This window comes from Saimiri boliviensis, chromosome 17, assembly GCF_048565385.1.
Source record: "Saimiri boliviensis isolate mSaiBol1 chromosome 17, mSaiBol1.pri, whole genome shotgun sequence".
In the NCBI taxonomy this organism is placed as follows: Eukaryota; Metazoa; Chordata; class Mammalia; order Primates; family Cebidae; genus Saimiri; species Saimiri boliviensis.
Genome location: NC_133465.1, coordinates 56,976,202 through 57,003,518, shown reverse-complemented (window position 1 = coordinate 57,003,518; position 27,317 = coordinate 56,976,202). Strand labels below are relative to the sequence as shown.

Here is a 27,317-nt window from a genome sequence, read left to right as displayed (position 1 = left end):
AATAAAATGAATGCACTTTTTGCAGGTAATATTTGAGAAGGTTATACTGAGAAGGAAAGGCATTGATTAGCTCCCTGATAAATACATCCAACAATTTCAGGAGGAGCAATTTAAAATGCTAGTGACATTTACATATAAAAAATGGAGTTTAACAGAGTAAAAAGATTTCTTTTGTATGCACAGACTAAAAAACTAAATCGGTATTTTTAAAGTGAAAAATGTTTTCTCACATAGATTAACATCATCAACCACAAGTGGGTTTTCATTATACTTGATCACCATCTGCTGGCCATGTTATTAAACTGCACACACAAATGAAATGTTAGCTATATTGGGACACATTTATAAAAGACATACAGAATCCCAGCTTTTTGCCACAATGAAACGCATTTCTGGAAAACCACATTATAAAGAGGATCATTGTAAAGCAGATCACATTTTCCATAAGGGCAGGACCATAATTATAATCTTCATTCCAGGCTGGGTGCAGTGGCTCACGCCTGGAATCCCAGCACTTTAGGAGGCTGAGGCAGGCAGATCATGAGTTCAGGAGTTCAAGACCAGCCTGACCAACATGGGGAAACTCTGTCTCTACTAAAAATACAAAAATTAGCCAGGTTTGGTGGCACACTCCTGTAATCCCAGCTATTCAGGAGGCTGAGGCAGGAGAATCATTTGAACCCAGGAGGTGGAGGTTGCAAGATCATACCATTGCACTTCAGCCTGGGCAACAGAGCGAAACTCTGTCTCAAAAAAAAAAAAAAAAATCTTCATTCAAAACTAAAATCTAGCATCAAATAACCCATGGAAAAATCTCATTAAAGCAAAGATGTAAAAACGATAATCCTCTATAATCATTTAAAACAGGATAATTATTCTCCAATTCTTTCTTATAGGTATGAACACATGTATTAGTTAGATGACCCAACATGAGTTAAAAAATAAGTATCATTTATATAAAATTAGCCTAACTCTGACATAGTAAACATAGTAGGTAATTAATAATAATTCTTTGCATCCACCATGGTGTAGGCTCCTAATAAAATGGCACCTAAAGAAATCTAATTAAACAACTTCTTTTTCATCAACAAATTCCTCTCAAATAAGCAGAAGCAATGTGTTTCTTCCACTGTAAAGCAGTGTTTAAAGGTCAGGGCTTCTTCAACATTACTCCTCTTTACCCTTTCCTAACTTTTACTCAAAGTTTTAAGTAAAAATAAGTGCTATTAAATCATTTTTTTACATCTTTCCCTATCCCAGAACCTAACGGCACTTTGGTGATAAGCTACCAGACCACACATACTTCATTGACAAGACATAAAATAATTACAAGCCATTAACGAGAAGCTTCAAAACATTTTTCACAGAATTGTAAGGCAAGCATACAACCTATTACCTTTGTGTTTTGTCTTTGGGATAAAGCATGAAAAGTATACAGATGATATGAACTAAAATTGAAATATTAGTTACCAGCCAAGCATGGTGGTTCACACCTGTAATCCCAGCATTTTGGAAGGCCAAGGCAGGTGGATCACCTGAGGTCAGGAGTTTAAGACAAGCCTGGCCAACATGATGAAAACTCGTATCTACTAAAAATACAAAAAAAAAAAAAAAATTAGTCAGGCATAGTGGCACATGCCTATAATCCCAGCTACTCAGGAGGCTGAGGCAGAAGAATCGTTTGAACCCAGGAGGCAGAGGTTGCAGTGAGCCAAGATTGTGCCACTGCACTCCAGCCTGGGTGACAGAGCAAAACTCTGCCTCAAAAAAAAAAAAAAATAGTTACTTAGGCAGCTTCAAATACATGGTGTGAGAAAAATGTAAACAATGAGGCCAGCCACTCTGTGTTCCTCCTTCTATCCTTGAAAAAGAGGCTAATTGCGTTGTTTAAATAAAGAGTCCTATAAAGCCTACATTCTTTATTTTGATATTGTGCAGGATTCATACTTAGAATCATAACCTTTCTGCATAGTCATAATTTATTTTTCTTAGGGAATACAAAATGACTTTTAGTAACTGAAAATAATTAATGACCGATGAACTTTAAGATAAAACCCTTTGGGAGGATTAGTAATTAGAGAAGCAAAAGAATGGTCAAACAATCTAACAAGCAAGGTCTGATGAACTATTACAATAATGATCACCATACCAGTGACAACGGCGGTAACAGCAGCTAACACTTAACAGGCCCTCTGCCAAGGGCTCTACACACCTTATTTCACTTCGTCCTTAAAACGCATTTGTAAATGGAGACAGTGTAGTACTAACTTCGGGGTTAGTACTAACTTCAGGGTTAGTATCCCCACTATCTCCATTTACAAATGATGAAACTGGGGTTTAGAGAAATTAAGTAACTTGCCTGAGGACAGATAGCTGTCAAGTGTCAGAACTGGAATATGAACAAAGGCAAACTGCTTCCTTTTAGCTCAACCTAGAAACAACCAAGAACAAAGGCAGAGCTGCCCAGGACTGCTGATGCAGCACAATTGGGAAAAAATAGATAAAACTGAAATTTCCATATTTGCTGCATAAAGTACTTATGCCTACATGGTACACTGGAAAGAACATGGGTATGAAATCATAAGGCCCTGCATTCCAATATTGGATCCATCACTGGAAAAGTAGCTGGGCTTTCCTGAAGCTGTTAACTCATCTATAAATACAAAAGGGCAATGATGTCAACCTTACCGGACTGTAGAGAGGATTCAATCAGATAACTTGGAAAAGATTTCTAGAACAGCACCTAACATGTAGTAGGAGATCCGTAAATGGTATAACTTGTCTCACTTGGCCTCTGCTTTCACAAATTAGAAATACAAGTGGAATCCACAAATATTTATTTACTAGAATTCTTTTATCTTTAGGTTTAAATGTATATATAGTTATACAAATTTATTAATTTGCAATGTATATGCACAAACATTTTAAGAAACTATTTCGGAAAGCAACTGGACAGTATCTATCAAAATGTAAGAGTGTAATTATTAAAATATACCATAGATACATTTTTTTTAAAAAAAAGAATTTTTTTTTTTCACAAATAACTTTTTATTTGCCACTACTGTAAGTCTGAACTTTAAACAGATTCTTGGACTGGTGGTTCATATCCATCAGCTCGTTCAACTTTAGCACCTGTCTCATCTCCAGCGGCTTTTCCAGAACTACTGCCTTCACCATGAAGCTCCATGAGTTTTCCCAATTCAAACTTGGGATTCTTCAGCATTTTTACTTTTCTAACGAAGACATCATGGAGAGGATAAATAGATTGGCAAGCCTTTTCTATGTCTTTTCCAATGCTGTCTGGAATCAATTTATTGACCACTTCTTTCAAGTCATTTGTCTGCACCTCTCGGGTCATGATTTCCATCATCTTCTTCCGGATTTGGCGGACCTGTTGGTGCTGAGCATAAGAGGTCTTCCGTATCTGATTGTTGCGTTTTTTAGTAAAACCAACACAGAACAGACGAAGCAAGTAACCATCGGTAGTCTTGACATCAACATGAGCTTCAATCATTGTCTGCCATTTTTTGACCATGGAACACATTTTGTCACGGGTAAGATCCATGCCATGGAAGTTAGTCAGGCAGTTTTTGCCCTGAACATCTTCAGTAATGAGCTTGAATTTCCTAAATGCAACTTCATCATTCTGCAAATCAGCAAGACTAACTTCAAATACTCGGCCCTTGAGGCCATCGGATGCAATTTTGGTTCCTTGGGTCCTGGTGACTAGCGTCTTTCCAATATTTCTTATGTTGAACATAGCGGGTGCTTTCACATCATACCAATCTTTCTTAGAAAATGGATCAACCACTTTCTTCTTGGCTCCCTTTTTGCCGCCTTTCGTAAGGCGCTTGTTCTTGCCAACCGCCGTGGTGCTGCTCAGAGAGCCAAAAGGCTAAAAAAAGAATGTTTTTAAATGTACACTCTAGTCCCAATCCCTAAAGCTAACCACCTTTAAGTTCCAAGTATGGTACCCAGAACTATTCCATGCATGTGAACACACACGTATCCATATAAGCCTCTAAAACACATATACACAAACACAAATGGAAGCTTACTATACTTTTATATACTTTTTAGCTTTATCCTCTTAGATCTTGCCATAATAAGCCATGTATGTGTGTGTGTGTGTGTGTGTGTATGTGTATACATATATATATTTTTTAACCATTGCACAAGATGTTGAACCAACTAATAACCCCACCGACAAAGCAATTTCCCATCCAGGAATCCATAATTACCAAAAACACATGCAGGCATATAATAATCACTCTTGATATTCCAAATGATGATTTGGCATCTTGAAATCATGGACCAAACTAACAGCCAAAGTTGTTCACATCCCTACCATCCCTGTCTTTCTGTGGTCACTTAAAAATTATACTGTAAATTCTCCAACTACAAACCCCAACATGAGTGTTTCACTTTCTGTCCAACAGGGAACATCCCATCATATATAGAAATGCTCTCTCCCAGGCTTCCCCTTGCTCCTTCTGCCTCCTGACCAACGCTTGTGCTTCTCCACGCAGGCTACATGGTGTAGCATGCCTCTCTCCTCTTGGAAACTGTGAGAAGTAAACTCTTCTTTCAAAGGCTACTTGTCTCTGTGTCTGTCACCATATAATATCTGATTAAAACAAATCCTGAGTGCATTTTAAAATAAGGTGCATGATGATATATTACTAGGATGTTAACTCAGGCATTCTATATAACAACAAAAAAAAATTTTAAAAAAATTAAAGCAGAAGAGACAGGCTAAATTATAGTATATTCACATTATAGATTATCTGTAATTTAAAAGTCCACATAACACAGGTTTAAGACATAGTTGAGTAAAAAAAAGAGCAAGTCTCAGAACGGTATGTACAGTATAGGCCAATTTCTAATTTCTTAATTATATAGGTGTGGATGTCTATTATAAAATGATATGCACAAAATTGTTCATGGTGATTACCACTCAGGAAAGTGGGATAAGGAGGATACAGAAGATTTTTACTTTTTTACTCTACTTATTTCTGTACTCTACTTATTTCTATTCTACACTGAGGTTTTTATAAGCATGTGTTACATATAGTTTGTATAATTTTCTAAAATGAGGATAAAGACTATTAGTCATCTATTGTTATATAACAAATTATTACAAACTTAACAGCTTCAAACAACGCACATAAATTTTCTCATGTTTCTGTGGGACAGAAGTCCAGGCACAGCTGAACTGAGTCCTCTACTTAGGGCCACAAAAGGCTGCAATCGTGACTGGACCAGAGCTGGGTTCTCATCTAGAGGCTCATCTAGGGAAGGATTCACTTCCCGACTTGCATGGATGTCAGCAGCATTCAGTTCCTTATGGCTATCTGATCCCTGTATGATTCATGGCAGCTGCTTCTTCCAAAGCCAGCAAAGGGAATGACAGTAAGTCTACTAGCAAGATGAAGTTTTATATAACATAATGTAATCCTGGGAGTAATATCCCATTACCATTGCCATAATCTGTTGGTTAGAAGAAAGTCACAGGTCCTGCCCACACTCAAGGGGAAGGGATTATATAAGAGTATGAACACCAGAAGAAGGATCATGAAGACCACCATCAAGACAATTAAGGTCTTTATCAGACCTCCACGGTAAGCATCTGAAGGCTGATCAGAAAATAATATACATTGATATAGCTCATGATTGTAGAACTAAATGAAATTAACCAAACTATACATGCATGAGATCTAAGTCTATGGTCTCCTTAGTAACATTTTCTAAAGTCAGGCTCCAAGTTCAAATATAACTAAAATATTTCATTGTCAAGAAAACAGGCAGATAGGTCAGGCATGTTGGCTCATGCCTGTAATCCCAGCACTTTGGGAGGCCAAGGTGGGCAGATCACGTAAGGTCAGGAGTTCAAGACTAGCCTATTCAACATGGTGAAACCCTGTCTCCACGAAACACAAAAATTAGTGAGGCGTGGTGGTGCATGCCTGTAATACCAGCTACTCGGGAGGCTGAGGCAGGAGAATAGCTTGAACCTGGGAGGCAGAAGTTGCAGTGAGCCAAGATTGTGCCACTGCACTCCAGCCTGGGTGACAGAGTAAGACTCTATTTCAAAAAAAGAAAGAAAGAAAAGAAAAGAAAAGAGGCAGGTATTTGACATAAAAATGCAATAACAGATATAAAAATAGCAATGCAATGTGGAATGCTAGTTTTTCTTATAGAAAATATGGGTAATAATTTTAAACCAAAAAATATGAAAAAGGAAAGCAAAGAAGAGAACCCGGACAGGACTACTAGCTGAGTGTTGAAGCTGTCTGGGGCGAAATGCTAAGTACACTAGCGTACAACATATACTTGGTGGAAAAAATAAAGTGTGAGAATAAGCCAGATGGAATACGACCTCACAATACTTCTAACAAGTTTGGAACAAGGCTACATACCATATCCTACAGGAAGAATAAAAGGAAAGGAAAGGTGCCATCTCTACTGAATAGGAAGTCCTAACAAAAAGGCTTCAAAAGGACTCTGTATCTTTAATAATATAAAAAGGCTAGGACACAAACAGCATAATCTAAAATGCCATTAGAAATACTTCACATACAAAAAGGTCTAAGTAAAGCAGGATTTTATAAAGTGATCAAAAAAGAAACACTAAGGGGGAAAAATCTTTTAAGATTAAAGAGGTTTTTCAAAGGACAAGTTGAAGTGGCTGTAAAATTTATGAGGCAGCATTAAACTTCAGTTCTAAGTAACAATAAATTATTCACTATAAAAACATACATGTGTCAAATATTATAAGCCTCTTAAACTTTTTAAAACAATTTCTTGCAGAACTGATTAGATATATTAGGTCAAGATTAGCAGATACTAACTTTTTCATTAGCACACTATGATCACTCAGAGTAAAGGAGGAAATTTCGAAAAGAACTATGAAGACAGAACCATCAATAGCCAATTCACCCCATCTGATCTGATGGCACACACTATATAGTTCACCTTAACATCAATTTTCTTGGCTTTAGCTAAAGTAAATGTTAGTTTTATTTTTAAACGCCTTCATGGATGTAAAACTACAAATATCTGTTAACTAATATACATGTGGTCTAAAATGTTAAAAAATAATCAAGTTAAAACGATTAAATTAAAAGAAACATAAGATACCCTAAGATGTTTTGTTTTGGCAGCCCTCGTTGACCTTAGTGACTCTGACATTTGACAGAAGGACATTTTAAGCATGTCCTTTCCAGCTCCTTCACTGTCATATTCCTCACAGCAGGTGAAGGGAATTGCTATAACCTACATCCAAGCTTCCCTCCATGTTTTCTAAAATTTAGGCTTCCCTCAACGTTTTCTGAAATGTTAAAAAGAAAAAAGAAATCCTCTTAGGCCATTTCCTCTGCCACAATATACCTGTGTCAAAGGGATTTTGTACAGATTAAATTAAATATGTGGCAGTGTCTAACACAATCTATTCATTCATGCATGCATGCATGCGCTCTTGAATGTAGATACTTACAGAATTCCTAACACGTTCCTGCCCAGTACTATGAGCTGGAAATATAGCACACAGCAAAAACACAAGTTCCTACCTCATGAAATTTACAATCTAGCACCCAGGACAGACAGTAAGCCTCCACGCATGGGATGAATGCAACAAAGGAACACAGAATTCTAAAGGAGTAAATAATGGGGTTGCCTAAACTGACTTGGGATATCAGATAAGGCTTTTTTCACGTTTCCATCTCTGAAGGATGGGTAGGACTCACCAGGGCCACAAGAGTGCCTCATTTTCCCATCACTTATTATATAACTGACAACAAATGCCTCATACTCTAGTAATCCTTTTGCATTAAAACGCCATTTAATAATAGGTGACCGTAAAGAGAATTAAATTATTTTTTAGAATTGTGGGGATTTTATTATGTTTTCATTTCTCAAAATGTCAATGAGTAATAATTGAAGAATATTCTCATTGTATTTTCTCAAACTTTATCCTATGTTCCAAAGAAGAAACAAATCTATTTACCTGGACTCCCTGGAAATTTCAAGTCTATTTCCTACCCTGAACCCTTCTCTTACACACCTGAATCCTTGCAAATGCTTCCATGACTACACATGACCACTGCACTGAAACGATCCATGTGCTCATCTCTCTCCCACATTTATCTAAAGCAATGGTTATAAATCAAATGTCTGGAGGACTTAACAAATGAGTGATTATACTGCCAGATATAAGGATATCCTTCACTTCTACAAAGACATAGCGTCTCTCTCCCTCTGTTTTTTGTTCACAGATGAGGTCTCATTATATTGCTCAGGCTGGCCTAACACTCCAGGACCCATGCAATCCTCCGGCTTCAGCCTCTTGAATACCTAGTACCACAGACACACACACTGTGCCCAATCCTCTCCTCTTCTTAAATCACATGATCCCTCTTCTCTACCTTTCTTCTTTCACTTAATAGTACATAAAAATAGAAAAACAAATACTTCATTTTCCTCTTAACCCTACTTAATGGGGAAAAGAAAATCTCAAGCTCAGTAACAGATGCAATTGACATCAAATTTGGTGTCAGGAATTAGAAGGAAATAGTGAAGGCATATACACTAAGTGGGTAACCAAGCACTACTTAGCTCCAACCTATGGCTGTCTCCTGGAAAGATTTCTAGGCGTCTAGTTTCAAAGAGAAGCCAGAAAGTTGGGCTTTTATATGAAATTCCCCAAATGTTAATTTGGACAACTCATTCAAAAATTGTTAAAGACACTGTTTAAGTTCAACAAAACAAATCCACCCACATGATTCATTCAGTCCAGGAAGATCACACATTTTCAAACTATGCTCTAAGCTCTAAGATACAGGAAACTAGTTCACCTTTATGCTATAAACTCCACATTCATTATATCTAGGAAGGAACCCAGAATTTAGCTGGACTCTTAGGAGATATTTTGGCAAATAACTGATGTATTTTGCAGCTAACCTAAGAATCATGTTTTTCAGCCAGGGGCAGTGGCTCGTGCCTGTAATCCCAGCACTTCGGGAGGCCAAGGCAGGTGGACCACCTGAGGTCAGGAGTTTGAGACCAGCCTGGCCAACACAGTGAAACCCTGTCTCTAGTAAAAATACAAAAAATTAGCCAGGCATAGTGGCGGCTGCCTGTAACCCAGCTACTTGGCAGGCTGAGGCAGGAGAATCGCTTGAACACAGGAGGCAGAGGTTGCAGTGAGCCAAGATCACACCATTGCATTCCAGCCTGGGCAACAGTAGCAAAACTCCAACTCAAAAAAAAATAAAATAAAAAATAAAAATCACATTTTTCTTTGCATACAGACCACAATCTCTTTATGCCTCTACATAAAGAGATTGCTACAAAGGCTACAAAAATTCTACAATTACACCTCTTTTAATTGTAATTCTATGAATGTAAAAATAAGTATTTATTTTTACAGACTCATCTGTTCATTTCTTTTCACTTTTCTGAACATGCCCTTAATTATTTCACCTCTTCCTTTTTGCCTCCCCATTTTCTTTCTCCCTTCTACTGCAATAATTTCATATGGACTGGATCTCTCACTTGTTTATAGTTTCCTACCATAATATCTCAGGCCTAAGAAGCATATAGACTTCAACTATGGAGACATTTCAAATCACTAATATCATTTCTATATCTGTTTAAGGAATAAACAAAAAAATTATAGTGGACAAGAAAAATTACACTATTAACAGAAACAAACTTCTAAAATTAAAATTACCAAGAGGATGGTGAGGAATGAAGTATAAAGTATGTTACACGGCAAATGTCACTGTCTATAGTTCATCATTTCAAGGAATAAGGCCAAATGGCAAAGTAGAAATTTAATAAAAGTCCAAATTTAAATCTATCCCTTCCCAAAAGCTAAAAATTATGCTACCACAATAATGGCCTTTTGTATATTTCAAAAATTCAGAAATTTATTTTTCTTTGCACTAAAAAACCCTATTTAAGTTTAATACTCTAGTAAATAAAGCACAGTCTAATGGGGTTTATGTTTACATTATTTTATTAAGTGAAAACAAATATTGTTCAAGATGGATTTGCAAGATGCTATATTTTGTTCAAGTAATTGATAATGCTCTTAATGTATGCTTGTCATAAAGGAAAATACGTAGTTGTGTTATTTAAAGATGCTGAGGCACCACTTGTCAAGCAATCAAAAATGTATATGAAGTTAACAGGTATCTATAAAATGTCTAAAAATATTTAAAAATCTTGAATATGCAATTAATGGAAAAGTAAACTAACTACTTACCATTAAAAAACAGAATGTATAAATCGGTTCCAAAGACAGACTAAATGATGAAACACATTCAAAATCCCATTCTCTTAACATACCTGTAGACATCAGTTGGTGACTGTACCAAAGTGTTGCCTTCTCCAGAAGAAAGTTTCCATGATTCGTTTAATTTGTGTTCACTTGTCTCCAGCTCACCCAGGACCCAGGTTGGTAATCCTTCTGGGCTTGAACCTTTTGCTCGTGATGGATTTGGTTCATCAAAATAGATGGACTGATTTTTAAAAATTAGAAAAATTATTCTTTCAAAATGTACTATAATAAAACCATTAAAATTTCCATCAAGTTTAAAGTTTGATAACAGCTTTTCAAATATTCAAATTCAATTACATTCAAATATTTTAAAAATTCAGTATACATTGAATTATGAGATATAACAATACATTAAGTGGATAACATATTTGCATTTTAGTTGCACTCTACCGTCTAAGAAATATGATAAACAAAAGCACATAACAGATAAATGTGATAATAATGATTTGTATTACAAAAAGAATATTAGTTACATATGAAATGTTAAATACAAAGAGTTTTTTAAAACTCATGTGCTATCCTATCTCTTTCTCCCTTTTTATTTTTTCCGTTTAGATGGAGTCTCACTCTGTCACCCAGACTGGAGTGCAGTGGCACAATCTCAGCTGACTGCAACCTCCACCTCCCGAGTTCAAGCGATTCTCCTGCCTCAGCCTCCTGAGTAGCTGAGACTACAGGTGGGTGCCACCATGACTGGCTAATTTTTTGTATTTTTAGTAGAGACGGGCTTTCACAGTGTTAGCCAGGATGGTCTCAATCTCCCAACCTCATGATCTGCCTGCCTCCACCTGCCAAACTACTGGAATTACAGGCGTAAGCCACTGCACCTCCTGTCTCTTTCTGTAATCATTAACTACTTTACACACACACACAAAGAAATGAATGGGAAGAGAAACCACAAACAATGCCACCCAAAAATTAAAATTAGGAATCCCTTCGTAAGGTGGAAACAGCAGAGTAAAAACCTGGGATTTAATCTGGCCACACTATTAACTAGCTGGGAAACCCAAGACAGTTCTCTAAACTTTCTCATTATTATTATTTGCTAAATAAAGCCCTTCCCTTTGAGTCTATGAAATTAAGTTTGAATGGAAAAACATGATACAATGTACTCATATCATCACATCTAGATGTGCTTCATAAAATGTTCTCACTTTAGACTGGACGCAATGGCTCACACCTGTAATCCCAGCACTTTGGGAGGCCGAGGCAGGCAGATTACCCGAGGTCAGGAGTTTCAGACCAGCCTGACCAACATGGAGAAACCCATCTCTACTAAAAATACAAAAAATTACCTGGGTGTGGTGGTAGGCGCCTGTAATCCCAGCTATTTGGGAGGCTGAGGCAGGAGAGTCGCTTGAACTTGGGAGGCAAAGGTTGCAGTGAGCCGAGATCACGCCATTTTACTCCAGCCTGGGCAACAAGAGCAAAACTCTGTCTCAAAAAAAAAAAAAAAGTTCTACCTTTACACATCTCCAAAGAAAACTCTGCATTGACTGCACACTCTGCAACCATTCTTCCAAGCCTACATGAAAAACCCTCAAGGCACTGTTCTTTAGGGAGGGATTAGGCCAGGCCCTCCACATGCATTGGACATGTGCAGAAATTCCCTTTTAAATGATATAGTCATGAAACTTTTGCATTGTTCCACAGAAAACAGGAATTATTCTCTAATGTTCAGCATGTCACTTGACTAAATTTGGCTTTAAGTAAACGGATAAAATTCAAAAAGTTTTAAAACATGTTACACAAGAATTCTGCAGTTCATTAAAAAAAAAAAATACATCTATATCCTAACAGCAACTCTCAAGTACAGGTATTCAAATACCACACAAACCAAGCTATATTTTATGGTTAGGTCCAGGACAGTGAGAATTTATCCACCAAGCATAATAATAACTGCCTTTGTAACAAAGCTGATTTTGACAATGAAATTAATTTAAGTACAGAAAATGACTATTAAACTCCAACTTATTATTGTCATTTTATTAGAGGAAAAAGGAACTTTTACAAGTCATGCAATCCAACCTCCATTGAATATTTAAATAATGTATATGAAAATTAGAATCTACTGAATTACCTAAAAATTATTATTATAATCCAGTGAAGATTAACAAAGAATAAAGGTCAGTATAAAAAATTTCATTTTCAGTTTTTTAGAAATATTGTTAAATACTGAGGGATAAATAAATCAGTAAGGATATTCACCTTATAAGCAAAACATGTATTTTATTAAAGGTGGAAAAAAATGAATCAGGAAGAAAAAAACAGTTTTAATGTATTATCTAACACATACGACCTAATAGTATTACCATTCCCCAAAGGAATGATAACTTGATGCTTTTTTGAAAAAAAATTAAACTAATGTGTATCTTTTGTTCACGGATACCTACCATGTATGAAGGTAGACTTTTTAGTGTCCCAGGTTCAGGTCGGTGTGTAAAAGGGCCTTCAAGCACACCTCGTTTAAGCATGTGCAGTAACAATTTTGCATACAGGTTCCGATTCTTCCTCCCCATTATTCCTGCACCTGTTCCTGAAGGCTCACACAGCTTTCTAATCCAAAGAGCACACCTCTGCCGCTCTATAAATACATGAGAACTGTTAGAAACTTGTTTTTTTTTTTTTTTATAAAAGGAAACATTAAATTACAAAAACCTATAATAGAATCTGCTTTAGTCTAGAAGAATGGCCAACAAACTTTTTCTGTTAAAGGCCGGAGAATAAACACTTCAGGCTTCACAGGCCATATGATCTCCGGCTCAACTACTCTGCCACTATAGCATGAAAGCACTCAGTCTGTAGGCAAACAAATGGCATGACTACGTTCCCATAAAACCTGACAAAAAAGACTGTGGGCAGGAATTGGCCGATGGGCCATTGTCTGCTAACTCCTGGTCCAGAATTTACCTTAAGTAATTGGTAAACAAGGAAGACAAATGCAATGAAATATTTTCACAAAAATTAAGTCCCTAGATTACCATTAAATAACTTTTTAAAATTTTTAATTATTGCCAGTACACTGTAGATATATATGTTTATGCAGTACATGAGATACTTTGACACAGGCATGAAATGTGTAATAATCATGTCACAGTAAATGGGGTATCTATCCATCACCTCAAGCATTTATCCTTTGTGTTACAAACAATCCAATTACACTTTTTTAGTTATTTTTAAATATGCTGTTAAATTATTATTGACTATAGTCACTCTGCTGTGCTGTCAAATACTAGGTCTTATTCACTCTGTGTTTTTGTACCATTAACTACCCATCCTTCCCTCCCCACCCATCCTTCCAGCCTCTGTAAACCACTCTTCTACTCTCTATCTCCATGAGTTCAATTGTTTTAATTTTTAGCTCCCACAAATGAGTGAAAATATGTAAAGATCGTGTCTCTGTGTCTGGCTTATTTCACTTAACATAATGTCCCCCAGTTTCAGCCATGTGGTTGCAAATGACAGTGTCTCACTCTTTTTTATGGCTGAATAGTACTCCAGTCTGTATGTGTATCCCATTTTCTTTTTCTTTAAGACAGAGTCTTGCTCTGTTGCCAGGCTGGAGTGCAGTGGCGCAATCTCAGCTTACTGCAACCTCTACCTCCCGGCTTCAAGCAATTATCCTGCCTCAGCCTCCTGAGGAGCTGAGACTACAGGTGCACACCATGCCCAGCTAATTTTTGTATTTTTAGTAGAGACGAAGTTTCACATGATCTCTTGATCTCCTGACCTCATGATTTGCCTGCCTCAGCCTCTCAAAGTGCTGTGATTACAGGCGGCAGCCACCATGCCCAGCCTGTATCACATTTTCCTTATCCATTTGTCTATTGAGGGACATCTAGGTTTCTTCCAAATCTTGGCTACTGTCAACAGTGCTGCAACAAACACGGGAGTCCAGAGATCTCTTCAACATACTGATTTCCTTTCTCTGGGGTATGTAACTAGCAGTGGGGTTGCTGAATCCTCTTGTAGTTCCACTTTCTAGTTTTTCTGAGGAAGCTCCAAACTCTTCTCCATAGTCACTGTACTAATTTACATTCCCACCAAAAGTATAGGAGGGTGCCCTTTTCTCCACATCGTTGCTAGCATTTGCTTTTGCCTGTCTTTGGATAAAAGCCATTTTAACTGGGGTGAAATAATAGCTCGCTGTAGTTTTTATTTCTATTGCTCTGATGATCACTGATGCTGAACATCTTGACATATGCCTGTTTACCATTTCCATGTCTTCTTTTGAGAAATGTCTATTTAGATCTTTTGCCCATTTTTAAAGCAGGTTATTTGATTTTTTTGTATAGAGTTGTTTGAGCTCCTTATATATTCTGGTTATTCCCTTGTCAGATGAACAGTCTGAATAATTTTCTCCCATTCTCTGGATTGCCTCTTCACTTTGTTGATTGTTTCCGCTGCAGAAGCTTTTTAACTTGATGAGATCCCATTTGTCCACTGTCACTTGGTTGCCGGTGCCACCAGGGTATTACTCAAGAAATCTCTGCCCAGACCAATATCCTGAAGATTTTCCCCAATGCTTTCCTTTAGTAGTTTCCTAGATTGAGGCCTTAGATTTCAGTCTTTAATCCATTTTTATTTGATTTTTGTATATGGTGGGAGATAGGAGTCTAGTTTCATTCTTCTGTATACGGATATTAAGTTTTCAATATCTGTATACAGAAGAATGCCTTTAAAAATGTATTTTTTGCTGTGAAAATTATGTAATCACAGAACAAACTTCATGAAATATTAGGAATATTTGCACAAGAAGGAAATACAAAAGTGAAACTGACAAACTGAAGTAAGGGGCACCACTTATCGAAGAGACTGTCCTTTCCCCAGTGTAAGTCCTTCGCACCTTTGTCAAAAATGATTTTGCTCTAAGTGTATACATTTGTTTCCGGTTTTTCACTCTGTTCCATAATTCTATGTGATTGTTTTTATGCCAGTACAATGACAGTTTGGTTATAATTGCTCTTCAGTATAATTTGAAGTCAGGTAATGTGATTCCACCAGTTTTATTCTTTTTGCTAAGGATAGCTTTGGCTATTCTGGGTCTTCTGTGGTTTCATATAAATTTTAAGGTTTTTTTCTTTATTTGGTATTTTGATAGGGATTGCACTGAATCTGCAGATTGGTTTAGGGAGTATGGACATTTTAACAATATTGATTCATCCAGTCCATGAACACAGAGTATCTATTTTTTTGTGTGTCCTCTTCAATTTCTTTCAATATACTCAGCCTCCGGAGTAGCTAGGACTACAGATGCACACCACCACACCCAACTAATTTTTGTATTTTTAGTAGAGACTAGGTTTCACCATGTTGGCCAGGATGGTCTTAATCTCTTGACCTCGTGATCCACCTGCCTCAGCCTCCCAAAGTAGGTCTTTTGTGGTTTCATGTAAACAAGTTTCATATACAGCTTCTTTTAGTAGTTTCCTAGTTTGAGGCCTATGTTTTATAGTTTTACATAATGTTTTACAGTTTTCATTGTGGAGATCTTTCACTTCTTTGGTTAATTCCTAGGTATTTTATTTTATTTGTTGCAATTGGAAATGAGATTACTTTCTTGATTTCTTTTTCAGATTGTTTGCTGTTGGCATATAGAAATGCTACTGATTTTTGTATGTTGATTTTGTGCCCTGCATCTTTACTGATTTGTTTATCTGTTTCAATAGTTTTTTGGTGGAGTCTTTAGTATTTCCAATATAAGATCATAGCATCTTCAAACAAGCGTAATTTGACTTCTTCCTTTCTAATTTGGATGCCCTTTATCTCCTTCTCTTATCTGATTGCTCTAGCTAGAACTTCTAACACTAAGTTGAATAACAGTGGTGAAAGTGGACAAGCTTGTTGTATTCTAGATCTTAAAGGAAAGGCTTTCAGTTTTTCCCCATCTAGTATAATACTAGCTATGAGCCTGTCATATATGAATTTTATTATTTTGAGGAATGTTACTTCAATACCTAGGTTTTTTAGGGTTTTTATCATGAAGGGATATTAAATTTTATCAAATGCTTTTTCAGCATCAATTGAAATGATCATATAGTTTTTGTCCATCATTCTGTTATGATTTACCACATGGATTGATTTGCATATATTGAACCATCCTTGCATCCCTAGAATAAATTCTAGTTGGTCATAATGAATGATCTTTCTTATGTATTGCTGAATTCTATTTTGCTGAGTATTTTTGCATTAATGTTCATCAGGGATAGTGGCCTACAGTTTTCTTTTTTTGATGTATCTTTATCTAGTTTGGGTATCAGGGTAATACTGGCCTTCTAGAATGACTCTGAAAATATTCCTCCCTCCTATATTTTTTTGAATAGTTTGAGTCGGATTGGTATTAGTTACTCTTTAAATGTTTAATAAAATTCATCAATGAAGTCATCAGGTCCCAGGCTTTTCTTTGCTGGGAGACTTTTTATAAATTTCTGTGATAATATTTTGCTATAATTTTGCACCTCTAAAATAATTTTAGATATATTGAAAAATCTATCATTTTAATTATGTAAAGATAAAATGCAATCTCTGATTTATCTAAGCATTTTCAACTTTAACATTAAATCTTGAATGTTTTATTCATTAAATCCAATAATATCCAGGAATTTGTAGCTGATTAACTTAGGGTTTTAACATCTTTAAAAATAATTGAGTGCTATTTACATGTCATTTTGTAAAATAATTATTCTTTCCAAAATCTAAAAATTATAGCACAGTTTAATCCACATATAACGGTCTGTATTATCTTGCCATGACACAGGATTGTTTTAGGTCTCATGGAAACTACTCTGGTATTAAATCAGTCTAACTCAATTTGAGGATTACATATCTAATGCAAATCATAAATCTGCTCTAATCTTTTAGTTTACAAAGGTCATATTCATTTATTGTTTTACCTACAAAAATCACTAAGGCTGGATTTACTACTTTGCAAATACCATTTTAGGTTGGAAACCTATGTCTTAAAAATGTTTGTATTTTTTGCTGTGAAAATTATATAATCACAAAACAAACTTCATGTAATACTGGGAATACTGTACAAGAAGAAAATGCAAAAGTGAAACTGATACACTTAAGTAAATAGTTTTTCAACTACACACTTTCCATATCCCATAGCAAATTTAAATCTATGCAATATTCTAATGTCCAGAATTTAGTACAATTTGATTAATGAAAGGATTTATTCCCCTACGTAAAATAATGGGAAAACCCATTATCAAAAGCAGAATTTAGCAATAAGATGTAATTTATTATGAATTTCTAGTTCTTGATTAAGATGTGAGTTTCAGATTGCTTATTATAAACTAATTAAATATAAGAAAGCCACAGATGTACCAATACTGACGACACATCATGGAATCAAAGATTACAATTCATGAACTCTATGTACCTAAAATCTTTTTTTAAAGAAGATAAAATATGAGGATGGTTTGATTTGAAATGCATTTGCAATGAGAAAGTTTAATACAAATGTTTCCTAATCAGCAAATCTAAGACAAAAAGAAAAAAGGTAGTATCAGAAGAAGATGCAATATAAAAAAAATCATTAAGTATCATTCAAATAATCATGAATGAGTCATAGGACATGAAATATTCATTTGAAAAATAGCAGAGGAAGAAAGAAGAGGTTAAAGCCTGACAAGGTCAAGAGAAGAAGGCAGAGGAAGTGGTCTTCAAGGGAACACCACGGCAACTTACCCAGGACTAGGAAAGGTTGAAGGCCCTAGAACAACGGGTGACCACAGAATGTGTAATTTATATATCATACTCCCTTCTCCTAATGCAACTCCCTGAAATAAATACAATAGACTCCACTTATCCATGTTTTTCTTTCCTCTGTTTCAGTTACTCACACGCGAATGCAGAGGTGAGTACAATAAAATAAGATATTTTGAGAGAAAGAGGGAAACTATTTTCACACAATTTTTATTACAGTATATTGTTACAATTGTTCTATTTTATCATTAGCTATTGTTGTTAGTCTCCTACTGCACATACTGATAAACTAAATTTTATCACCAGTGTGTACGTATAGGAAAAGACGGAGGGCATATAGGTCTTAGTACTTTCAGGTGTTTCTGGCAGCCTCTGGGAGTCTTGAAATGTATTCTTCAAGAATAAGAGGGAATTGCTATATCAAACACTAGTCAGTTCCTTACTGAAAATAGAGTCCACTCAGATACCTTGGGGAAATAGGCAACTTGGAAAAAGTAAGAGCCATCATTTCTTGATCCAACTCCAAACCGACCACTCAAAAGCTACCAAGTCACATTTACCTTTACAGTCAACTTTACGCCTACTATGGCTTAGAGAATCTTCCCGGCCCCCAAAATTCTCTCCAATTTCTCTCTAGTGTTTTAAGTTACATGAAAATTCTCTAAGATGAGAAAAAGTCTTTCATTCCATAATTAAAAATAACAGGCCAGGAGGCAAGATAGCAGCAAAACTTTATTCCCACTGGATTTTGTTGGGCCAACCAATAAGCATAAAAGACCAGCAGATTATTTTCTGCTTTGATAGATAAAAGGGCTGCACAACAGGAAGACAGTAGGCTCTTCCGGTCTCTGGCCCTTTCCATAGAAAGAAGAAAAATTTTGTAAGAAAAAATTCCATAGAGAAAAGGATGCGAGGAAAAAAGACTGTAGCTAACTTTAGAGATCCATGTGCTATAAGATCATGACATGAGAGGAGGCATCACAATATCTTTCTACAGTTTAGCAGGACGTTATCACTGAATTTCTATCTAACCTTGAACAACTCAATGCAAATAATCCTATGTCGATGGCAAAAATTGTTACTAGAGAAATTCAGTTTTTCTTCCATGTTGATAGTAAATAATATAAAGAAAAAATTAATCTTAAGAATCTAATTTTCAAACATAATCTTACCTGTCCTATGGGGTAATTTTAGAACAAAGGGCTTCATATCAACCACAAAGTGATCAAATTCTGCATCCAGCTTCTCCCATTTTTCTTCTTCACTTCCCACTTCCATAATCCAATCTGTAAAATATTTTAAATTAAAATATTGAGGGTCTATATGCCGAAAACTACAAAACTCTGATGAGAGAGACCAAAAAAAAACCTCCTAAGAGTTAAGTATCAGTTCTCCCCAAATTGACCTGCAGATTTAATGCAATTCCAGTCAAAACCCAGGAGTATTATTTGTAGAGATAAGCTTAAGTCTAAAATTTACATGGTAAGGTAAAGGAACTGAAAAGCCCAAACAATTTTGAAAAAGTACAAAGTTGGAGGACTCATATTACCAGATTTTAAGATGTAATCCAAAGCCACGGTAGTCAAGACAACTGTATTGGTGAAAGGATAGACAGATCAATGGAAAAGATTAGGGAGTCCAGAAAAAGACTAGAACAACATGAACAACTGATTTTCAACAAAGGTGTGATCCATGAAGAAATGACAGTTACTACAACAAATGATGCCATAACAACTGGATATCCATATCCAAAAAAATAAACAAAATTGAATCTCAACCTAAACTTCATCCTATACATAAAAATTAATATGAATCACAGACCTAAGTGTAAAAATGTAAAACTATAAAACTCTTAGAAGAAAGCATAGGAGGAAATCTTTGCAAACTTGAGTAGAGCAAAGATTTCTTATATACAACCTTAAAATCACTATCCACAAAAGGAAAAACTGGCCAGGCACAATGGCTCATGCCTGTAATCCCAGGACTTTGGGAGGCCGAGACAGGGGGATTGCTTGAGGCCAGGACTTCAAGACCAGCCTGGACAACATGGTGAAACCCATCTCTACAAAAAAAAAAAAAAAAAATTAAAGATTAGCCAGGTGTAGTGGCAGGTACCTGCAGTCCCAGCTACTTGGGATGCTGAGGTGAAAGAATTGCTGAAAAGTGTGAGAGATCAAGGCTGCAGTGGGGCATGATCACACCACTAAACTCTAGCTTCAGTCACACAGCAAGGCCCTATCTCAAAAATAAAAAATAAAACTGATATATTGAACTTCACACACACACACACACACACACACACACACACACACACACAAAACACTTTTGTTCTGCAAAGGACTCTGTTAAGGAATTGAGAAAATAAGTCACAGACCAGAACAAAATATTTGCAAATCATATATCTCATACAAGACTTGTATCAAGAATACGTAAGAAACTCTCAAAACTCAACCATCAGAAAACAAACTTCCAATAATCAGCAAAAAAATCAGTCCCTTTACCAAAGAAAAAATATAGATGGCAAGTAAGCACATGACAAGATGCTCAACATCATCAGTCATTACTGAAATGCAAATAAAAACTATACTGAGATACCACTACATCAAGAACACTACACATAAAAATGCAAACAATATCAAGTGCTGGTGAGGATGTACAACAGGAACTCTCATGCATTGCGGGTAAAAGTATAAAATACTACAGGCACTCTGGAAAGTAGTTCAGCAGTTTCTTACAAAGGTAAACATACACTCAGCCTATGACCCAGAAATCCCACTCCCAGATATTTACCTAAATGAAAAGAAAAATCTATATATACACAAAAATCCAAATGTGATTTTTAAAAAAATAACCACCGAACAACTGAAAACAGCCCAAATGTCCCTCAACTGGGGACTAGATAAACTGTGGCATATCCATACAAAAACATTGTACTTGGCAACAGAAAGGAATGAACTAGTGATACACATACAACAGGGAAACTTCAAATCCATATGCTAACTGAAAGAAGCCCTTCTCAGAAAGCTGTATACTGTTTAATTCCATTTGTGTGACATTCTTGAAAAGGCAAACAATATAGGCATAAAGAACGGATCAGTAGCTCACGGAGTTAGCAGTGGGGGCAGAGTCTGAACACAAAGGGACGACGATCTGGGGTGCTGGAATTGTTCTGTACACTGTCTATAGAGGAAGTTACAAGAACTTACCTACACGTGTAAAAACTCATAGAGCTATAGGTCAAAAAAGTGCACTTGCTGTATATAAATTTAAATTTTTTAATCCTCTTTAAAAACTGTAAATTTTTGGTCATCATACTTCTTTCTAACTAGCAAGAAAAATACTGAATACAACGAGGGTATATCTCAAAAATCAGCAGTGTAGGTTTTGACAAAATTTGTTAAATTAAAAATACATCCACACTCTACATGTTCCTTTAAATTGTAAAATGTCTTGATAGGGATGTGCACTACCGTTATGTTATGAATAGTGTCAATTTGTCATTTATTCCTTTTACAAATTCTATGTTTGGTGAAAAGCTTTGTTCTGCCTCCTAAGCTATCTTGCTCCACAAACTGCCCTGTCCCTGCTAAACCAGCTTCTAATAGTTACCATATTATCAAACGGTTTCCACCATTTCATTATCAACAACCTCTTCATAGAAAGCTCTCTCTACCCAGTCTCTGTAAGTAAACTCTAGCTTTCACTTTAGCTGACTTTATTTTCCTCAGTCATTAGAGGTGAGCCAAGATCTCTCATAATCTCGCTCTCGCTCTCATTCTCTCTCTCTCCCTCCCTCCACTACCCCTTCTCTCATGCATTCTCTGTAGTGTTTCACTTTCTCCACCCAACCATGCAATGGAAGGAAAACACTTATCAACATCCATCCTGCCACTTCCCAACTACTGGTCTTCCTACCTCGGCCCCAAAATCCCTCATGAGGCTCCAACCATCTGATGACCACGTACTCCCCTTTCTCATCTCTGTCACTTGCAAAGAAACCCTTCTGATACCAGCCTCTTGTCCTCTTAAATGCTCTCTTCTTATCCCACTAGATCTTTCCTTTCTCCTTGGCAAGGCTGCACTCCCTTGATGCCCTCCTTCATGCTCTACTGGGTTTGCTGGAGAAAAATGGCACTGCCTTACAGTCAGATGGCTTCCAATATTACCTGAAACTTCAGGAGTCTTTTGCTATTTCCTACTCCACAAAGCAGCTTTAAAACTTTTCCCAGATATCTTTCAGCCCCTTAAATAACTCTAGCCTCCCCTAATTCTCAATTTAAAAATCATACATCTTGCTTCATGGGAAAAATAATAATAGTCAGGTGGGACCACCCCAAGATGTTATTCCCCCCACCTCTCAACTTACGTCTCAGAGAAGACACTCTGACCACCTCTGTTCCTGTATTAGACGCAGTAACTCTCTTCTACCTATCCTCTATCAATTGCCTATTCGCTATGTAAAATTTTTCATCTCCACTGACTCCTTCCCCTCTGATGGCAGCTGAGAAACATCACAAAATCTGCCTGCTCTCTATTCTCACTGCCACAATCTCAGATAAAGGCCTGCCCATCATTTACCTGAACTACTACAAAAGCCTCATCATCTGTCTCCATACTGACAACTTTCTCTACTTGCGTCTGTCCATTTTCCTCCGCTGTTCCAGAATGAGTTTCCTAATGACAAAGCTAAGCCTATCACTTCCTGTTTAAAAATCTCCCCTCATTCTAGCATTCCATCCACCAAATCCACTTACTTTCTCCCATTCATCAACTTCCATTCAGATCTCACCCCTCTTCCATCTCCATCATGGTAGCAAAAATCTTTCAAAGTTCACCAGTGATCCACTAATTGCCAAATCCAAAGGAATATTTGCAGTTTGCTTCCTATTTGATATCTCGACAGCATCTTCCACTTCTGACGACTCCCTACTCCTAGAAACTCTTTGATTTCAGTAGTTCCACTCACTCCTGGGTCCCCTGCTGCCTCAGATCATTCCTTCCTGGTCTCTCAGCGGCTCTGACTTCTCCAGTCAATATTAAAACAGGACCCTCCAGTGTTCTCTCCTTAGTCTCCTTCTGATCTGACTTTTCACTCTCCCTTAATGACTGCATTCAGTACCATTACTTCAAGTATTCGTTTCATGCCATTAACCCTTAAATTTTATTTCAAATTCTAGCCTCTCTTTGCAACTCCAGACTCATTTACAATAGCCTCCTGAACCTTTTCAATAATGTCCAATAATGTCCCATATTTCAATGTTACCTAGATTTATATGTCCAAGAGAAAATCCTTCATGTTTCTCTCCATCAATCTATTCTATGTTGTACACTGCTTGATGACATCATCATCTACTTCATCTCCCAAGCTAAGAAGTTTCAATGGTCGCATTCTCTAAACCCCAATAAATGCTGAGAAATACCTCAAAATCTGCCTGCTGCTCTTTTCTCACTGCCACGATCTCAGATAAAGTCCTGCCCACCACTTACTTGAACTACTGCAGCTGCATAATCATCTGTCTCCCTACTCAGTTTTCTCTACTTAAGTCCATTTTCCTCACCTATTCCAGAATGAGTTTCCTAATGTCAAAGCTAAGCCTATCACTTCATGTTTAAAAGTCTCTCATGACTGCCTAAAACAATACAATCCAAACCCAAAGCTAGGCATACAAGTACTTTTGCATGTAGGCCTTTCTCTCACATCACAAACACACACACACACACACACACACACACACACACACACACACACCCTCCAAGCCCTTATCCGATCCCACACCCTTTTCATAGGCTATTCCCTCTACCTAGAGTCAGGTAAATGTGGCTTAAATGTCACCTGAGTGAAGCTGGCCCCACTTATCCTAGACTGGTTATTGTTCTGTTCTCAGTGTAAACTGTTCACATCTGTGTAACAGCACTTATCATGCTGGGGTTTTTGTTTTGTTTTGTTTTGTTTTTTCTGAGATGGAGTTTTGCTCTTTTTGTCTAGGCTGGAGTGTAATAGTATGATCTCGGCTCACCGCACCTCTGCCTCCCAGGTTCAGCGATTCTCCTGCCTCAGCCTCCCTCAGCCTTCCAAGTAACTGGGATTACAGGCGCCCACTACCACACCTGGCTAATTTTGTATTTTTAGCAGAGATGGGGTTATTCCATGTTGGTCAGGCTGGTCTCGAACTCCCAACCTCAGGTGATCCACCCACCTCAGCCTCCCAAAGTGTTGGGATTACAGGTGTGAGAGCCACCGTGCCCAGCACCTGTGTATTATTATTCACACATCTTCCATTATCTGTGAGATGCTCCTGGAAGGCAGGGACCAAGATTTACACATCTCAGTAGGAACCTAGCATATTACCTGGTACTCATTAGGAGCAGAAGAATGTGTTGCTGAATAAACAGATTGACACTTTTACTTGACAAATGGTTTGTTTGTTTAATACTTCTGTTCTAAGTACCAAATAAGTCTTCCAGAATAGGAATACTGTATGCCACGAATTCCATTTACCAAAACTGCTTACCCTATCTTCTGTATTACAATAGAAGAAAAATATTTCCAAATTCAAGACTTGTTTAAAATAAATTTTATTTAAATGAGTTTTCTGCTTGGCTGGTTGGCTGGGTGGGGGGGGGGTTGTTTGGTTGGTTGTTTTGTTTTACATCTGTACTATATATTCCATCAGTTATGTAGTAGGTAACAGAAGGCTATGATATCAGTGTTGGATGTGAGATCATAACGTTAAAAAGCAACAAGTCAAATGGATGAACAAACCAATGGAAATTCATAAACCCAGAGTCTTAAAGCACAGCTCTTGGCTACATGCACTCCAGTGATCAAAGAGTATGTACTGCCCATGTACTCAAACATTTGCCTGAGAACATCTATAGCTAAAGCTCAACAAAAAAGATTCCTCATAATCACTAATTTTCAGTAAATCCTTTGACATGGGCAGGAAATGTTAGTGTTTAACGTTAGAGGAAACTAAAACTCAACCATTAAGTGACTAACTCAAAATCATGAAATCAAGCCCAAAGTTCAGATTAAAATTCTGAAACCTCCACCTCTCAGGTATAGGTTTATATCTGACCACTTGGCCATTTGCATATAAGTGAGCAATATCTCCAACTAATTAAGAAGTATTTTGAAGGACGGGTGCGGTGGCTCAAGCCTGTAATTGCAGCACTTTGGGAAGCTGAGGCAGGTGGATCACTTGAGGTCAGGAGTTCAAGACCGGCCTGGCCAACACGGCGAAATCCCATCTCTACTAAAAATACCAAAAAAATTAGCTGGGCAAAGTGGCACATGCCTGTATTTCCAGCTACTCTGAGGCTATGGCAGGAGAATCACTTCAACTCGGAAGGCAGAGTTTACAGTGAGCCGAGATGGTGCCACTGCACTCCAGCCTGGGCAAGAGTGAAACTCCGTCTCACAAAAAAAAAAAAAAAAAAAAAAAAAAAATTACATCATATTCACAAATTATATCTACTTACTTCCAGCTTATCAAAAGTTTCATACCATTTATCAGAATTGAAAATTTAAATGATACAATTGAAAAATAAGTAAAACAACATCTTTTGCTTAGGCTTAAAGTACTTATAGTGTGCCTATTAGTCACATAAATTATTTCAAAGGTAACCCAGGACCGAAGTTGTAGTGAGCTAAGATCGCACCACTGCACTCTAGCCTGGGCAACAGACCAAAGCGCTGTCTGAAAATAATTAATTAATTAATTAATTTCAAAGGTAAAAAAGAAGTAAATTGGGTGATTTTTGCTTATAGCTACATTTGGATCATGTCTCATATTAAACTCACCCACACGGTCTTTTTTTAAACCTGTTTCTTTGTGGACAGCTACAAAATCGGCTAAGACCTTCTCAGGTGCTTACCTGCCCTAGACTCAGCAAACATAACCAAGGCACAAGTATCAAAACGTCTGGGAAAAAAAGAAGTCACAACTGCCAAGCAAAGAATACACTTCATTCGTATCACATTTCTTGCCAAACAAAACAAACGTCTTGGAAGTTGTGTAAAATCCATTTTGTCCAATCAAATCATATTTTAAATATATTGTGTGTCATTAAAGAAAACTGAGACGATGTCGACAAGTGAAAAAGCTTTCCAGGTGCACGTTTTCTCTGGCTTACACCTGTGGGTGTTTTCACAGGAGCCTTCCGTGACTCTGCCAGTAGCTCGGGCTGCGCGTTAGCAACAAATCTCAGTGTAGTCCCTGGCCTGGCCCTACCATTTCCATACCATTTCCATGGTCATTTCACAGAGGAGGAAGCTGAGGCTTCAGTGAGATGAAGTCACCGACCTAGGTTCTTAGGGACAGTGACAGCTGGGCCAGAAACTGCACAAATTATTAATACCATGCATTCCACTGCTCTGCAGCCTGATCGCTGTGGAGAGGCTCATGGAATTTAATGTGCCTTTTCTATCTTATTTTGACTCATGTTAAAATATTAGACAAATAAAAATAGCCGTGCGATGACCAGAAAAAGCTGTTCACAGTTACTTCTGCCGTTCTCCTGAACACTTAAAAAATAATGAGCTCAGGCACTCGGGGTAGCATCCTACACGCGGCCGTGCCGGGCCAGGGCCTCCCAAAGCCGACCGTCTACGACTTTCTGCAAACCATCCAGCGCCCTGGCTCCGACCCGGCGAATCCAGCTGACGGCTGTGAGACGCTTTTCCGGGAGGGAATTGAAAACTCCTGCGGCGCTGCTCCCGGCAGCCCTTCCCCGGCCCGCCGAGGCCCCGGCCCAGGCCGCGCGCCTACCTTGTCCAGGACACCGATGTCCTCCCACCGCCGCAAACCCTTGGGTCAGATTCCTGGACCACGTCAGGCCGATCGAGCCGGCTGATCAAACTTTACTGAGAACTTTCCCAAGCCTTCCCGGCCGGAATCGCGCTCTGCCTGCCGGGGACACCACCACAGCGGGCAGCGCCGGGACCCCTGGAGCGCGCGCCCCTCCGGCCCGGAGAACGGGCCCTGGGCCTGCGGGCGACGCCCCTCCTCGAACGGGCCCGGACGGGCGCGGCGGCCGCCACCGGCGCAAAATTCCACTCGAGAACCTGGTGGGAGGGGCGGGGGAAGGAAATTCGTAAAAAACGAGAACCTGGCGCCACCACGGGCAAGCTTTCCGCTCGGCCGCCGCCGCCGCCGCCGCCGCCGCCGCCCCTACCAAACGGTTTCAAATCCTTGCGGGCCGCTGGGTCGCCGCCGCCCAGCAGCCCGGGGGCGGGGACTTCCGCGCTCGCATTTCCCCG

The 27,317-nt window shown here is 37.9% G+C and overlaps 1 protein-coding gene and 1 pseudogene across 4 annotated transcripts in view; both read right to left on the bottom strand.

Annotated features, from left to right (window-relative positions):
• The window catches only part of CEP112 (centrosomal protein 112), a 563,636-nt gene extending 536,319 nt beyond the window's left edge, over window positions 1-27,317 (bottom strand). For 2 of the 4 annotated variants that reach the window (XM_003931804.4, XM_074388878.1), the window contains exons 1-4: window positions 26,827-27,157; window positions 19,228-19,341; window positions 12,736-12,926; window positions 10,351-10,523 (exon numbers count right to left, since the gene is read on the bottom strand). In XM_003931804.4, coding sequence (XP_003931853.3) covers window positions 10,351-10,523; window positions 12,736-12,926; window positions 19,228-19,333 — 470 coding nt within the window. In that variant the 5' untranslated portion in view covers window positions 19,334-19,341; window positions 26,827-27,157. The other 2 variants (XM_074388877.1, XM_074388879.1) reach the window with 2 other exon arrangements.
• Window positions 2,821-8,086, bottom strand: LOC120366914 (small ribosomal subunit protein eS1 pseudogene; annotated as a pseudogene).